General features: G+C 43.1%; 1 protein-coding gene across 1 annotated transcript; it reads right to left on the reverse strand.

The window, feature by feature from the left end:
• Positions 1–622: 622 nt before the first annotated feature.
• Positions 623–16,135, reverse strand: LOC100913511 (zinc finger protein 665-like). The gene is made up of 5 exons (XM_031964077.1): positions 15,994–16,135; positions 14,791–14,887; positions 11,416–11,542; positions 10,378–10,455; positions 623–3,615 (listed from the first exon to the last, which is right to left on the reverse strand). The coding sequence occupies exons 2-5, from the start codon at positions 14,821–14,823 to the stop codon at positions 1,472–1,474; spliced, it is 2,382 nt and encodes a 793-aa protein (XP_031819937.1). The 5' UTR covers positions 14,824–14,887; positions 15,994–16,135; the 3' UTR covers positions 623–1,471.
• Positions 16,136–17,449: the final 1,314 nt, after the last annotated feature.

Genomic DNA, 17,449 nt, shown 5'->3' on the forward strand with positions numbered 1-17,449 from the left:
GCCAATTGTTTTTCTTATGAAATATTTCACATTTTTTCTTTAATTTTTTTTTTACTTTGCTTTATATCTTGATCTCTCCACTTGATTTCTCCACCAATTCTAATTTTAAAGGTGTTATTTTCCTCAGTGAAGTTTTGAACCTCTTCTATCATTTGGCCAATTCTAATTTTTAAGGATTTTTTTCAATATATTTTATGGCTTTTACTAAGCTGTTTATTCTTGTCCTCATTTTCATCAATTGCTTTTATTTCTTTTCCCAATTTTCCTCTAATATTTTTATTTGATTGTTAAAATTCTTTTATTTATCTCTTCCTTGATTTCTTCCAAGAATTCTTTTTGGGTTAGTATCCAATTTGCATTTTACTTTGAGGCTTTGCTTATAGTCAGTGAGATCAACTTCATTTTAGAGATGAGAAAATTAAAGCAAATTTCTTTATCTTTATACAAGTTCTTTGTTCAGAGTTATACAAAAGAACTGAGGCAGGATTTGATTCCATCTTCCTGATCCTAAACCCAGTGCCCTATTATTACAAAACAATGTTTTCCCCTACACTGTTTTGAATATCAATTTCAATTATAAGAAAAATGACTTAATTGTCTAAATCTTTTAACCAAAAACTACTTTGAGACTTATGACCCAAGAAACAGAGTAGCTAGCACTTAAATAGTGGTTTAATATGTGCAAAGCAATTTACAGATATTATCAAACTTGATTTTCACATCAATCATAACAGATGGATTATTAGCATATACATTCTACAACAGATGCGGGAAACTGAAGCAGCAATAGGTTAAGTGATTTGCCCAGATCACACAGCTAGGAAGTGTCAGAGACTGAATTTGAACTGAGGTCTTTTAGTTCCAGTAATAATACTCTAACTACTATAATAGCCTAAAGAATTCATTACATAAATCAGTGTCTAACAATTATCAAAATGTCTATTTCAGAATGTTTTGTGTCAACAACAACAACAGGAAATAAGTGAGCATTAATTTCCTGGGGGATGGCTGGTGAAGTTATGGGATACAAAATGACATGAATTATTATTGAGAACCAAAAACCAATAGTATTTCGGAGAAAAATTCTTTATATTAATAGGGTTTTAGGCATAGTTTGAAATATGGGGTATCAACTAAGTTTGTGCTGAAGCAAGAAGTCTTCCCTTTTTAATTCAAGTTTTATCTCCAGCATAATTCCTTGAGTCTTATCCAAAACTTATCCTTGACTGTCAAGGCTTTCCCACAATCCTTGCTTTTACCACCCTTCCTTTCAGTGTGAATACTCTAATATTTCCCCCAATGAACACACTCCTAAGATTTCTCTGTACTAATGCAAAGTAAGTGATGATCTTTGACTAAAGGTCTTCCCACATTAAATCCATACAGAGTTTGTCCCCAGAATGAATTGTATGATATCTAACTCTATATTCTATTGAAACATTTTTCCTCATTCATTACAGTAATAAGATTTCTATCTATTATGAATTCTTCGATGGGAAATAAGGGATGACTGCTGCCGAAAGGTTTTGCCACATTGGTTGCATTCATAAGGTTTCTCTCCGGTGTGGATTGTCTGATGGACAATAAGAGATGAACGATCCCTAAAAGCCTTGCCACATTCATGACATTCATGAGGTTTCTCACCAGTGTGGATCCTGTGATGGAGAACAAGTTTGGAGTTGAATCGGAAAGCCTTTCCACACTGATCACATTCATAAGGTTTCTCTCCAGTGTGGATTCTCTTATGTTCAGCAAGATTGGAGCTCTGTCGGAAGCTCTTTCCACACTGTTTACATTCGTAAGGTTTCTCTCCAGTGTGGATTCTCTGATGTTTTCCAAGCCCTGAACTGCATCTGAAAGCCTTTCCACACTGATTACATTCATATGGTTTCTCTCCAGTATGGATTCTCTCATGTAGAGCAAGACCAGATCTGCATCTGAAAGTTTTTCCACACTGATTACAATCGTAAGGTTTCTCTCCGGTGTGAACTCTCTTATGCAGAGCAAGTTTGGATGTGTTTGTGAAAGCCTTTCCACACTGATTACATTTATAAAGGTTCTCTCCAGTGTGGATTTTCTGGTGTAAAGCAAGATTGGAGCTCTGTGTGAAAGCTTTTCCACAATGATTACATTCGTAAGGTTTCTCTCCAGTGTGAATTCTCTGATGATTAGCAAGACTAGAGCTGTGTCTGAAAGTCTTTCCACATTGACTACATTTATAAGGTTTTTCTCCAGTGTGAATTCTTTGATGTTCAACAAGACTAGAATTCTGTCTGAAACTTTTCCCACATTGATTACATTTATAAGGTTTTTCTCCTGTGTGGATTCTTTGATGTTCAACAAGACTAGAACTCTGTCTGAAAGTCTTTCCACACTGATTACATCCATAAGGTTTCTCTCCAGTGTGAATTCTTTGATGTTCAGAAAGATTGGATGTGTTTGTGAAAGATTTTCCACACTGATTACATTTATAAGGTTTCTCTCCAGTGTGGATCCTCTGATGTAGAGAAAGACTGGAACTCTGTGTGAAAGTCTTTTCACACTGATTACATTCATAAGGTTTCTCTCCAGTGTGGATTCTCTGATGTTCAGCAAGACTAGAACTCTGTCTGAAAGTCTTTCCACATTGGTTACATTCATAAGGTTTCTCTCCAGTGTGGATTCTCCGATGTAGAGAAAGTTTAGAGTTGCATCTGAAACTCTTTCCACATTGATTACATTTATAAGGTCTTTCTCCAGAGTGGATTCTTTGGTGTTGAACAAGACCAGAACTGCATCTAAAAGACTTTTCACACTGATTGCAAGGATAAGGTTTCTCTCCGGTGTGGATTCTCTGATGTTCAGCAAGACCAGACCTCTGTCTGAAAGTCTTTCCACATTGGTTACAAGAATAAGGTTCCTGTTCAGTGTGGCTCCTCTGGTGTACAATACAAGAGGAGTTTTCACTGAAAGCTTTATCACATTCAAGACACTCAAGAGTCTGTCTAGTATGAATTTTCTGATGGGAAATAAGAGATGAATTTCTCCTGAAGGCCATTCCACATTGTATACATTTATGCAGCTTTTCATTAGTATGAAATTTTTGATGGTGATTAAGTGATAACTGTTGCTTAAAGGATTTGCCACATTCATTATACCCGTAAAGGTTCTTTCTATTGTCAGTTTTCTGGTGTTCAGTGAGCTTTGATTTATGATTGAAGGCCTTCTCGCCTTCATCACAGGTATAAAGCATTTCTCTGGTGTGACTTTTCTGGTGTCTGGTTAGATCTGAATTCAAGCTGAAGATCATCTCACATTCATTACATTGATAAGTTTGCACTTTAAGAGGCTTCTCGTGAAACTCTGTAATGCTTTCCTGATAGTTATGATCCTGCAAACAGTCGCTCCCTGAGGTCATCTGCTTACACTGAATTAAGACTGAACATTGTCTGATATTCTTTCCATCCAGCTCAAATTCACAGTGACTGTTTTGCTTCTTCTTGACTTTGATATTAGAGTCACAGATTTCTCTCAAAGTGAGGTCACATTCATTCATAAATCTTTGCTTTCCAGATTTTCCCACAGAAACAATCAGCTCTGAAGAACTTTCCCTCATTTCAAGCCTGGTCTCTCCATCTGGGAAACAAAAAAAAGAAACATCCTTATTTATTTTTGGATACATACACATCTACACAAATATATCCTCTTCCTTCCACTGAGTTTGGATATATTTAAAATCCAAATTTGGGTGAATTTTTTAAAACTATAATGCTTTTCACATCCTGTAGATAAATTCATTGTGCTTCTTAAAAACAAGGATCACCATTTTGTACTATTGAATGAAAAATAGTTTCTTTGGATAGGTATTGTTAAGTTCCTTGACTGTAGGAAGGACCATCATCTCACACTGGAATAGGTTATTGTGGTCAAGGACTAGGCAATGATCACTGAAGCAATCAGGTCCGGTCACTTGGTAACTAATTTCCTTCTTAATGACTGGATACACCTCTGTATTTTTGTCCTTTAGTGGCTGTGTGGATGTACTTTGGGCGATACCCAGAGGTTGACATTATGGTTCTCCACATTGCCTGTAGAGGCCACGCTTTTGGTATAAGAATGACTTATTTTATTTCATTTTTTTATTTATTTTTTTCATTTTTTTTTGGTAAGGATGTTTTGAAGTAAAAAAGCATTAGCTCTTTCCCCTAGGTCCAGATAAGGCACACAGCTCCTAAGTGCCCGAGGCAGGATTTGAACCCAGTCCCATCCAGTGCTCTTCACACTTAGACAAGTAACCTAGGACTGAGCTGGCACACCGGCCAGGGTCCCTCCTACCCCGCAAGCACCCCAGGGGGAGGAAATCTTGTCTAGAAGTCCCACAGAGAACCTCCTACTTAGAGTCTCTACAGCAGCCTCCCCACCCACCAAGGACCCTGGATCTCTGGGGACTTCTCTGAGAAAAGAACCCCATAGGGGGAACCTCCCCTCCAGGCTTCCCCCCTCCACCTTCAGATAGCACTGCTTTTCATTGGAGTTTTTCTTTATCTGTTGCTTAAGATTTATTTGCTTGTTTTTTGTGAGGTAATAGAGTTAAGTGACTTTCCCAGGGTCACACAGCTTTGTCTAAGGTCCCAAGACCAGGACCAGTGCTTTATCTGCTCCACTTGTTTCTCTTTATTAACCAGTTTTGATGAATTATTACAGTCCTTTTTGTAAGTCCTAGGCTAAACTGGGTGATAGTTCTACTGTTTAGTAATTTTCAGCTTTGCAAATAACTTTTATTATTTCCAGATCCAGGATGTGCCATTTGTGGCACGTACACTAAATATTCTTATTATTTCATTACCGATCATGCCTATAAGTATATTTTAATTTCCCTTCATTTTCTTTTTTTTGTTCTCATGTCTAAGACACTTTATGACTGCCAACCTTGTTTTTTGTTTTTTGTTTTTTTTTTAATTCACCTGAGGTACCTATTCTGGTCCATCACTTTTTTAGGACAGCTATTACCTATTTATTGTTTTAAAATTTATCTTTGGATGCTTCTGCTCCCTAATTTAAAAAGAAAAACCCAAATCCTTGCAATAAATATTACTTTTAAAAAACCATTTCTTTCTTATCTACAAAAATATTATCTCATATTGGACTCTGAATTTGTTATCCTGTCAGGAAGTAGATGGTGGTCCCACTGCAATCCTTGCCATTTTGTAGCTGCTAATTCTTCTATAGCTGGATCATAAATATGGTAAGGGGTCTGGTTATAAATATTTTAAAATAAATGTAAATACATAAATCCAGTTAATATATGGCTGTATATTGTGTTAACATATATAAATATCTAGTAAATGTATTCAAATGAATATGTAAATTAATTTAAATAAAATAAATATATAAATATTTTCCTCTAGAACAACAAACATGTATATGTTTCCAGCCTAATTTTTTTCTTTCTGCAGTGATTCCAAACTCTCCTAATTAGGAATATAATGGTTTTCAAATTCATGCAATGATTGCATCAGACTGATCAATTCTGACTAAGTGCAACAGGTTCTCAACCTAACATCAAATTGTTTCCCAAAAGCAAGCAGGCTCTTTGAAAACCATCTTGAGTCATCTTGAAACCATCATGGGCCACAACCATTCTACAAAAATAGTCCTCCTCATCAGTTTTCAGAAAATGAAATTAAATTCATCTACAATTATATGAAAAAAATACTCTAAATCACTATTTAGAAAATGCAAATAAAAACAACTCTGAGACAATACCTCACACCTCTGAGATTGGCTAAGAGGACAGGAAAAGATAATGATAAATACTGGAAAGATGAGGGAAAACTGGGACACTGATACATTGTTGGTGGAACTGTGAACGGATCCAACATTCTGGAGATGAATTTGGAACTGTGCTCAAAGGACTGTAAAAATGGGCATCCCCTTTGATCCAACTGTGTCTCTACTGGCCAAAGAGACCTTAAAGGAGAGAGAGGGACACACATGTGCAAAAATGTTTATGGCAGCCCTTTTTGTAGTGGCAAGGAACTGGAAACTGAGTAGATGCCCATCAGTGAGGAATGGCTGAGTAAGTAGTGGTATATGAATGCTATGGAATATTATTGTTTTGTAAGAAATGATCAGTGTGGAGAGACTTATAGGAACTGATGCTGAGTGAAATAAGCTTTATACACAATAACAGCAAGAATGTTTGTTGATCGACTATGAAAGACTTGTTTTTTTCTCAGTAGTTTGGTAATCCCAAGCAATTCCAAGAAACTTTGGACAGAAAATACCATCTGCACCCAGAAAAAGAGCTAATGAGCCTGAATATAAAACAACACATGCCACTCCTTTTTTCTGTTTTTTTTAATCTCTCCCGTGGTTTTTCCCTTTGGCTCTGATTTTTCTCTTCCAACATGATTTATAAAGCAATGTGTGTTAAAAATTAAAAAAAAAAATTTAGCCACAAATAGATAGGTATATACAAATGAAAAATTATCCTTTACATACTTCTACTTATCTGGTTTTTGCTCTGGATACAGATAGCGCCTTTCTTCACATACCTTTTGTAGTTAATTTGAGTATTTATAATAGTCAATATAATTTATTCACTCAAACCCATTCTTAAAACAATATTGCTGTTACTGCATACAATGTTCACTTGATTCTGCTCATTTTGTTCTTCATTATTTCATGCAAGATTTTCCATGTCTCTCTCAAATCACTGAGCTCATCATTTCTTACAGCACAGTACAATTTCATCATAATCATGTAATATAACTTGTTTAGCTAATTGAGCAGATTTTTCAAAAGAATTGGTTGACAACAGGAGTCAGTCATTCAAAACAGTTTTTGTGACAGTATGGCCTGTGTGCCAGTGGTAGAAAGAAGAAAAAACAGTTCACTTAAAATAAAAATCAAGAATGAGAAAGAACTCAAAAGTTTTAAAAACAAAGTAAAAAACTGTTTCAAATGTAATTGGGGAAAATATATTAAATAAATTAAATTTTAAAAAATAGAGTAGTTGAAAAAATGGGGGAGGTATGGATCCTGTACTCATCAGAATTGGTTCAGAGAGGAAATAACATACTCAGTTGGGTATAGAAATCTATTTTACCATGGTACATGTATAACCTCTATCAGATTGATTGCTCTTTGGGGAAGAGGGAAAGGAAGAGAGGTAGGAGAAAAAATGGAAATCAAAATCTTATAAAAGTAAATGGTGAAAATGAATAAATTTTAACATTAAAAAATAAAAAGGGGAAAAAAAAGAAAAGAAATCTCTTATACAGGAGACTAGGAGAGAAAGGGGATAAGGGAAGGGCAGAGTATAGTAAAAAAAAAAAAAAAAAAGAGGGCAGACTGGGGAGATAAAAGAAGCAAAACACTTCGGAGGATGGATAAGCTGAAAGGAGAAAGAGAATTTAAAAATGGAGGAAAATAGTTAGCAATCATACATTTCAAAAAAATTGTTCAACAGATTCTCTGATCAAGATCCCATTTCTCAAAAGAACTGATTCAAATTTATAAGAATAAAGGCCATTCCTCAGTTAGTAAATGCTCAAATGATTTGAACAGGCAGTTTTCAGACAAAGTAATCACTTACCTACAGTCATATGAACAAATGCTCTGAATCACTATTGATTAAAGAAATGTACTTTAAAACAAGTGAGGTGTGACTCTACAGCTATTAGATTGACTAAGATGACAAAAAAGAAAAAAATGTTGGAGGGGATGTGGGAAAATTGAGACACTCAGTGGTAAAATCCCATTTTAAAGAATTATGCCCAAAGGGCTATAAAATAATGCATACCCTTTGACCTAGAATGTAAAACCATGTAAAACCAATTTTTAACATTCATTTTTAAAACTCTGAGTTCTAGATTCTTTCCTTTCTTCCCTTCTTACTGCCCCCCTTGAGAATGCACATGTCTAGTCATGCAAAACATTTCCATGAAAGTCATGTAGTGAAAGAAAACAAAGTAAAAAAATCCCACCCCTAAACCCTCAAGAAAAATAAAGTTTCCAAAACAAAACAAAACAAAAAAAAAAAACATGTTTCAATCTGCATTAAGGAACTATCAGTTCTTTCTCTGGGTATGGATATTTTTCAGCAAAACTCCTTCACAGCAGTGTATTTTAGCAGTTCTTTTAGTGGTGGAAGCGGAAAATCGAGAGGCTGTCCATTAATTGGGAAATGGCTAAACAAGTTGTCGGATGTGACCGTGATGGAATACTGTTGTGCTATAAGAAATCACAAGCAGGATGTTTTCAGAAAAACCTGGAAAGACTTACATGAACTGAGGCAAAGTGGAATGAGCTGAAACAGGAGAATTTTGTATATGATAACAGCATATTGTATTATGATCAGTGATGCATGATAAAGTCATTCTCAGCAATACAATGATCAAAACAATTCTGAAAGATTCCGCGTGGAAAATCCTACCCGTTTCCAGAGAAACAAGTGATAGAGTCTGACTGCAGAGAGTATACTTTTTATTTATTTTTTTTCTTTTTTAACAAAACAATCAACACATTTTGCATGATTGCATGTGTATACCTCTATGAAATTGTTTGAGTTCTCAGTATGAGGGAGGGGGCCGGGGAGTGGTAGCAGAGCATTTGAAACTTAAAATTTTTTTTAAAGAAATGTTATAAATTGTTTTCACATTTAATCAGGGGAAGAAAATAAAATATTTAACTTTTTAAAAAGAAAAGATTATTTGTAAGTATTGCTTAAATAAAAAACAAAGCAATATGTGAAGTTGACCTAGTACTTTTATTATTCAGTACACAACTTGCCTTTAGGCAAGAGAAAAATCAATCTTTTGCACAGCAATTCAAGTTGCTCCTTTTACTGAGTTTATGGAGAGCTGAAAACAACAAATTCCCCAGAACCAAGACTGGACCATGAAGATCAGTAAAGGGACTTAGGGGGATGGCCCACGTGGGCCCTCGCTCCTGCTCACAGGCTGCTGAGTGGGGATACCAGGATCCAGGGAAACTTAAGCAGCAGAAGCTCGTGCTCCCCCTCTCCCCCCAGCCAGATCCCAGAGTAGCAGAAACTCATCCCCCCCCCTCCTCACCTCTCCCCCTCCCCCTCCCATAGCAGACCCTGGAGTAGCAGAAGCTCGTGGGCCCCCCACCCCCAGGCCTCGGACATGGCCCTCCAGCCAAGAACCGACCTCACATTTCAGTGAAACCATCAGACATTCACCAAGAGCTCCCTCAGCTCTCCTCCTCTGCTCCCCCTTTCTCACAGGAGGAGGGGGACCTCCTGCCCAACAACACAAGCCATTGGGGGTGGGGGGAAAGGAGAGAGAAAAAGTGGAAGGCAGGGTTTGGGGTGAGTGCTGAAAACCATCTATGCACATATTATTTAAAAATAAAAAGCTTCAAAACCCCACAAGCCCCAGCGAACCATTCCATGCACCCTTCCACCATACTCGGTCATTTCCGTTTTCTCCCTAATTTTCAGTCTCTTCCTTTCCCCTCTGACTCCCTCCCAACTGCCACAAAGGGACTGTCCCCCATAGAAGATGTTCTGTACCTCTTCCCTTTCATGGCCAAACCCGCAGGGACAGCCGTCTACTCCTGGGCTCTCCAGCTCCTTTTCTTTTACTTTCCACAAAACTGCAATCTGACTCTCAACTTTATTGTGCAATTCAAAATGCCTTCCTCCCACATCACCACTGATCTCCCAACTTCTGAACCAAAAGCATTTTCCCAGGCCCCCTCCCCTCAGTCAGCCCCCTCCCAAAGGGGACGTCATCCCCTCACCATCTTCCCTCACACCATCCTCCCACTCCAGAGTCCTGCAGGTCTCTCAGTTCACCTCCTGTGGTGTCTAATACTGACCTCATTATCACTTCCCTGACCCTCCCACGTCCCCAGGACTGTCCAGGCCCCTCCCAAAGGGGATGCCATCCCCTCCCATTCTCCCTCATGCTATCTTTCTCCATAGTCCAGCTCTTGGAAAGTCCTGCTGACCCACCTCTCCTCACTACAACTCCTCCCCCCCCCAACATGGCTAGTTTCCAGGTTCAGTCCCCCACACCTGCTGCTGGGTCTCTCCCCAGGTCAGCTGTCCAATTGCTCCTCTTAAGGCTCCCCTCAGAACCTGTCACTGCCCCCACACAAGCTCCAGGCTCCCTTACACCTATAAATCCCTCTGGAGGGCCCCTCTCCCCCGTTCCAGCTCCTTCCTCTCTTGCCCCGCTCCTCACAAGCTGCAATCAGGCGGCAAAGGCCTCCTTTCTCCTCCTTGCCCAGCACACAGTTACCCCTGTTCTCCGGGGCTTGCTCCTCTTGCCAGAATATCCCTTCAATTCACAGATGGGGAAACTGAGCTCTGGGATTTCCCCAGGATAAGAATGACAGGTAACGTCACCCCCCGCCACTCACCTGGGCAGGAGCTTCTGGGGTCTGCTTGCTCCCCTTGTTCAGAATGGAGGATGGAGTATTCTCTGGGAACTGGAAGTCCTGGGCATGGGGAACGAGGAAGAGATGAGAATGGAGATCCCTATTTGGCTCTTTAGGGAGAGGGGACATGCAAGAAGGGCCCAGGACAGGCGCTAGGATTTCTTAAGAACTTTTCCTGTGATTTATTATTAAGAATTTTGGTGGGGGAGAGGGAGATCATTTGGAAGCCAATCTGAAATCAAAAATTTCTGTTTTCTGCACTTCCTTCCTAGAAAGATGGGCTGAATCCATAGAGTCCATTGTCTGCAAATTAAGAGGAAACCAGTAGTGCAATGGGCAAAGGCTTTGTGCTGGATTCAGGGCGCTCTGAACTCAACTCTGTTCTCAAACATTAATTTAGTCATTTAATCTCTTTTTACCTTAACTGATAAAATATCATGTGACTCACAGGCTTGTGGTGGATTAAATTAGATAAACTTCCTACAGAAAGCTCTTAGTAGAGGGGACATAATGCTAATTGCCTTCTGTTTCCACCATTTGCCCTGGAATTCTAGGAAGGAAAAACAAGGACACACTTGTCTGTCCGGCTTCTGAGAGGAAGAGCAGAAACCCGTTTACGCTGTTAACAAAAAGAACCTTCCAAAGGTCAGAGGCTATTTGGAACCTTAGGGGGTTCCATCCACTGGCAGTGCAGCTTTCTGAGATTTGCCCGCAATATTCACATTCAGGGACTAGAACAACCTCTGAGATGCCCCCCCAGGCTGAGATTCGTCATCAATGGTCAAATATTTGTGCTCAAGCTCCCCAGAACCAGGAAGGGACAGCTTCAGGGTAACAAAGGAAAACTCCAGCTCACAGGCCCATAATGCAAAGGCCGTTTTCAGGAAAGCCAGGAGGAGCCTGTCTTTCGGACACAGAAAACCAGCCCTTTGGCCTGGCCTTTCTGAGAACTGACTGACGCTCCAAGCCCTGAACACGAGGGAGGGGACAAAGGCGCTCCCTTGGAGGGGAAGCCCTTACCCAGAGAGAGCAGGTTCTGGGAGGTTTCCAGCATGACCTCCTTGTACAGCTCCTTCTGGGAAGAATCCAAGAGCCCCCATTCCTCCAGAGTGAAGTCCACGGCCACATCCTGGAAGGTCACCAGCTTCTAAACGATCAAAAATCATAGGATTTAGACTGGAAAGAGCCTTCAGAATTCATCTAATCCAACCCTCACCACACTGAAGCACAAAAAGGTTTGCCCAAAGATCATGCTCTTTATGGAGATCAGAGCCTAGAACCATAATCATGAAAATGTAATGTTGAAAACAGGTTTATATTTACATTCAGGATAAAATGGAGATATATGTGACCACAAATTGCTTTTCCCTATAGAATCAAAGAAAATTTGTTAACTATCAGAGAGATAGGAGGGTTTCTGGAGAAAGAGAGTAACCTCACTGTGGGAACTGAATGTGAACCACAACATAGTATTTTCACTCTTGCTGTTGTTTGCTGGCATTTTGCTTTCTTTCTCAGTTTTTTTTTTTTCCCTTCTTGATCTGATTTTTCTTGTGCAGCAAGATAACTGTATAAATATATATACCTATATTGGATTTAACATATATTTCAATATTTCAACATATTTAACATGTATTAGGTTATCTGCCATCTACAGGAGGGGGAGGGAAGAAGAAAGGGAAAATTTGGAACACAAGGTTTTGTAAGGGTCAGCATTGAAAAATTATCCATACATATGTTTTCTAAATAAAAAGTTTTAATAAAAAAAAAAAAAAGAAAGAAAATTTGTCCCTCATCAGAACTGGCAAAAATGATATATTACAAAGAAAATTCCAGGTAAAGCTGGTGAGATGCTATCAGGTACTGTGTATGGTGAGTTGGGGGACAAGGGGAAACAGGAAGACAGGTGGGAGGAGGGCAGTTTCCTGTGATCCCCAAAAAGAATGTAAACAAAAAGAAAAGGCCTAGTTTATTTCCTGAGTGACTGAAATAAAGTCTTATCTCGATGAAAACATGAAAAGGCTTCTTAAGATATGTTCATCACAATCTGGACACAACAGAGCAGAATGAGACTATTTCCAATCAAGAAGGAAAAACCTATCAACTTTTTTTTAATAATAGCTTTTTATTTTCAAAATAAATGCAAAGATAGTTTTCAACATTCTTGTAAAACCTGTTCCAAATTTTTCTCCCTTTCTTTTCCTCCCTCCCCATCCCCAAGACAGAAAGTAAGATACTATGTTAAATAAAGGCAATCATTTTATACATATTTCCATGATTATCATGCTGCACACACACACACACACACACACACACACACACACACACACATCAGAACAAAAAGGAAAAAAATGATTAAGAAAACAAAAAGCAAATAAACAACAACAAAAAGGGTGAAAATACTATGCTTTGATCCATACTCAGTTCCCACAGTCTCTCTCTGGATGCAAATGGCTCTCTCTATCATGTCTATTGGAATTGATCTGAATTACCTAATTATCAATTATTATTTTAAGGACTTGAGGTAACTCTGGATATGCTATATGATGACCAACTCATACCTTTGCTCTACAATTGTTTTCATCTCTTAATGTATGTATTCATTAATCTTGATATTTACTTACAAAGAAATGAGGAAAGGAGGTTTCCCTCATTTATTATAAAGGCAATATTTTATTAACCAAAGTTGGAGTTTGAACAAATTCATGAGAAAGACATTGCCAGTTTCTTCATGAAAAATAAAGAATCTAAACAGACCTCCTAGAACTCTGGAATTCGGGAGAACAAGAGTCAGGGGATATAAGAGAGCTCACCCGGATCGAAAAAGGTGATACTTGAGATAAGTCATCTCTTCCTCCAATCTACTAAATATGGAGCCCACCTGTGACCAAGGTGCTATTTTAGGGCTTTCTTCTCTCATTTGCCCTATAGTTATGTGGCTCATTTTCTTAGACTTTCTATTATTTTAGCACATTCTCTATCACACAGATAAAATTCTTTTTTACTTTTCAGTCATTTTGATTTATTTGAACAAAACAGGTTTATGCTTTCTTGGGGATCCCCATTTCACTTTTTTTTTTTCCTGAGGCCATTGGGGTCAAGTGACTTGCCTAGGGTCACACAGCTAGGAATGTCAAGTATCTGAGTCCACATTTGAACTCAGGTCCTTGTGACTCCAGGGCTGGTGCTCTATCCACTGCCCCCCCTCCCATTTATGGGAGGTTAATGTCCTTTATTTGTTATCATCTAAAAAAGGAAGTAGTTGACTTTTTTTTCCACTTTTGAAAGTCCCAGGAAAGTACTTGGGTTTCCTTTCACAAGTTTCTGTGGTCACAGTTCCCCACTTAAGGGCATTCATTCCCATGTGGGAAGGCCCGGGTGCTGGCTCCCTCCCCCCAACCACTATTGTTGCCGGACTACTGATAGGCTAGCCTCTGGCTCCAAAATTAGTTTCCTACTTCACAGTCTCCACCCCTTCCAGGGCCTTGCATTCAAGGCTCATCATGGCCTAAGTCACTGGTACCCCAGTGTCCTTACTGCTCACTGAGCCAATGGCTGAGCTTGCTGCCCCAGAAAGAGACGCCCCATCTTGGATCAGGAGCTTTTCCCCTTCTATCCCCACCATGAATCCCTCCTGTCCTCCTGGGGGGGCTGTCTGGACTTAGGAAGAACCAGGTTCCAATGCTGCCTCGGACACTTAATCCGTGAAGATCCCGAGGGGTCCCCAGAGCCTGACGGGATGCAGCTGCTGACGGGCTGTTTCCCCTGTGACTGGGAGCCCGTGGAGGGCAAGGTCGGGATTTTTCCTTCCCCTGTACCGGCAGTAGGGTAGACCCGTGGGGACCCAAAGGGCTTGTTGTTTGGACCTCAGGCCAGGTGACTGGAGGGGATTCGGAGAGCAGGAGGGGGGAGCATGGCCCCAGGCAGCAGGAAAGGAGCACCAGGAGGGCCACCTCTGCTCACTGCCACAGGCAAGGGCTGGGCGGCTTGGGGGCTCTGCGCCAGCCTGGACTCCGTGGCAAGGGTCTGCAGGCAGAAGAAACAAGGGGCGGGGGGAAGGTGAGCAGGAGGAGAGCAGCGATGTGGAGGCTCAGAAATGGGGAGGAAGGAGGAAAGTGGTTGCTGTGGTGACGGTTGTACGGAGGAGAACCGAATATGTACAGGCAGGCAGCAGTTGGGGGCGGGGTCTGTGTGTGTGTGTGTGTGTGTGTGAGGGGCAGCTGTTGCTCCAGATGTCAGGTTCCCAGCACAGGCCGCGGCAGTTGGGGGAGGAGAAGCAGGGGTCACTCCCGTCCCCGCTTTCACCCCCACTTGTATACAACGCAACGCCGGGGTCGGCCCCACACTTCTCCGGGCCCAGGGAGCGGGCCTGGGGCTGATGCTGCACGCACTCACCTGGGGCGGGGGGCGGCGCCTCCCAGGGGCCATGACTGCGGGGCTGAGCGGGAGCAGGACTCGGGGCACTTCTCTCCTTCAGGGGCAGGAGGCCGGCCTGGGGGGATTTACAGAGCGTGAGACCCCCGGCCCTCAGGGGGAGGGGGGAGAGACTCCCACCAGCTGCAGGAGGGCGGCAGCAGGGGGCTCTGAACGGGAGACTTCTTCCCTCCCTCTCCCTGATTCCTACCTGCCCCTCCCCCAGATCCCGGAGGGAGAGGGGCTTGGGGACCCCTAGACGGGAGGGGAGCCTCTGAGGGTCCCTCGAGGGGAGCGCCCCTCCCGGCGGTCCCCTTTCCGCTCGGCCCACACAGGAGCCGGACTGCACTGGACAGCTCGGTCCGAAGGGGAGAGGTGGGGAGGCTCTGGGATGGCGCGGCCAGGAGTGACGGCCTGGGCTGGGGACACAGTCCCGTCTCGGTTCTGCTTGTCGGCGGGGGCGGGGAAGGAGGGGTCTGGGAGGCGGGGAGAGGAGGGGACCCCGGAGGGACAGAAGGGGGGGCGGTGACTCCGGGGCGCGGCTGGCCGTGCCGGGGAGGGCTCCCGGGGCCGCTCTGGGAGCTCGGGCCTGGAGGAGAGGGGCAGGGCGCAAACGTCTGGGGCCTGCGGGAGCCAGCGCGAGAACCCGGGGCCGGTCAGGGGGGCCGGTCAGGGGGGGCCGGTCAGGGGGGACCGGTCAGGGGAGGCCGGTCAGGGGGGGCCGGTCAGGAGGGGCCGGTCAGGGGGGGCCGGTCAGGGGCCGTCAGGGGGCCGGTCAGGGGGGCCAGTCAGGAGGGCCGGTCAGGGGGCCGGCTCAGGGGGCCGCGGGGGCCGGTCAGGGGAGGCCGGGCCGGAGCTTTCCCGTCTGCGCCCTGGGAAGGTCCCGGCCGGGAGGCAGGACTCCTGGGTCCCTAGGGGAGCTGGGGCAGGGAGGTGCGTAGGCCAGCCCGCGCCATCCAGGAAGGCTGCAGGCAGGACTCGCTGCGGGTCCCGATAGCGGGAGGCCCGAACGTGACTCGGTGGTAGAGCTGGGGATGGAAGCCCAGAACCTCTGGGACGCGCTGGGGAGCCTGCCCGCGTCAGCTTCGGGAGGAAGGAGGGACCCGCAGCAGCGTCCGCCGGGCGGGGAGCCCAAGGGCAATGGCAGCCAGCGGCGGGCTGCGCGCCCTCCTGCCTCCGACCTACCTGGGACCTGCAAGCACGGCTGCCTTCCGGGAGGCAGCGAGAGCCCGGCCGGGGCAGAAGGCGCAGCGATCGCGCAGCCCGACCTGGCGGCCCGGGCTCCGCCGCAGTCAGCCCACTCTGGGCGGGCCTTCCCAGAGCCCCGCCCTCCCCGGGCCAGCCGACACCCCCCTCCCTCAATGGCTCCCAGAGGCGGGATCTCGCCCCCGGCGGGCCTCCCCTCCCCGAGCGCGGCCCTCCGTCACATGGAACGCCTTGGCCAATGGCGTGGCTTCTTTCCGCTCTAGGCTCCGCCCAGGCCCGCAAGCTCCACCCCGGGCCTCAAATTCCACGTGCGCCTGCACCCATCCTGCCAGTCACCTCGGAGACCCGCCTCCTCCAACTCCCTCCTTCTCTCCCTCCCTCCCCTGCTCCCTCCCCGGGTTTGGGCTGAATCTCCTAGTCCTCCGGCTCTTCCCTGTGACACTCCCCTTCCTCCCCCCCCCTTTTCCTCCAGGCTGATGTCCCACTTGCCCACCCCAGTAACAGCTTCTCCTCCAGCCTGGAAACATTTGCCTACGACGTTCTCTGACTGGAAGACTGATGGATCCTCTGGGAGAACTGAGGCTAGGGCCCCAGCCAGCTGCTACAGAAACTTATAAACTGAGCCCTTCTGCCGGTCAGAGAGACGTTTCCCAGCAAAAAAAAAAAGTAAACCAACATGTAAGTTTATTCACAATTTATTAAATCCATTTCATATGAAAAAATCTGAATTCAATCTTAATATTTTATACACTATTATTAAAACATAAATAAAGCCTGTATATCCGAGGTAAGAAATAGTCATTCCCAATAACTTTATTCATCTCTGTATATTCATTGGATGTTTAGGAAGTTCAGTATTTTTAGCCTTATGCTTTATTACCTTCAGGATCAAATGAAAATGGATATACCATCCAGGAACATGATGTTTGCTTGACCTTTTGTCACTCTTCTCAACGGAATATTTGGAAGCCGATTTTATGTATTTCAGTTCTCAAGGAAAACAGTCTAACCTTGTTGCTTTTGTCCAATTGAAGTTTACTACTTCATTAAAGTTTGAAACTAACATTTTTACCTAAAATTTAAAACTTTTACATTTGTCCTAGGCCCTCCATCCTCATTGAGGGAAGTATATAGAGAGAGATATATGCCCATGTTTATGTTTCTCTTCAGATCATTTAGAAAAGAAGTGACACTATTCAGACCTGATGTTACACAACAATATAAAACTCTTAATAAGGATGGCAAAACTCCAGGCTCGTTTTTTCTAATTGCTTAGATTAGAAAAGTGAAAGAAGTGGTGGCCATCTATTCAGAAAAGCAAAATAAAAACACTCTTTTTGCATACTTGCATCACATTATGATAACTCAGAGATATTAAAGCATTGCAACATTGACTCCTAAAAAGCAAAATAAAACGAAACAAAGAAACCTTTAC

The sequence above is a fragment of the Sarcophilus harrisii genome, chromosome 3 (assembly GCF_902635505.1).
Source record: "Sarcophilus harrisii chromosome 3, mSarHar1.11, whole genome shotgun sequence".
Lineage (NCBI taxonomy): Eukaryota > Metazoa > Chordata > Mammalia > Dasyuromorphia > Dasyuridae > Sarcophilus > Sarcophilus harrisii.

Bases quoted from the DNA above. Each gene is read 5' to 3' on its own strand.
- LOC100913511 (XM_031964077.1), bottom strand. From the start codon at position 14,823: ATGGCCCCTGGGAGGCGCCGCCCCCCGCCCCAG. The intron at 10,456-11,415 runs GTAAGGGCTTCC...CCCCATGCCCAG, and splicing joins CCAGAACCTGCTCTCTCTGG to GACTTCCAGTTCCCAGAGAA. The intron at 3,616-10,377 runs GTGAGTGGCGGG...TTTGTTTCCCAG, and splicing joins CCCCAGAAGCTCCTGCCCAG to ATGGAGAGACCAGGCTTGAA.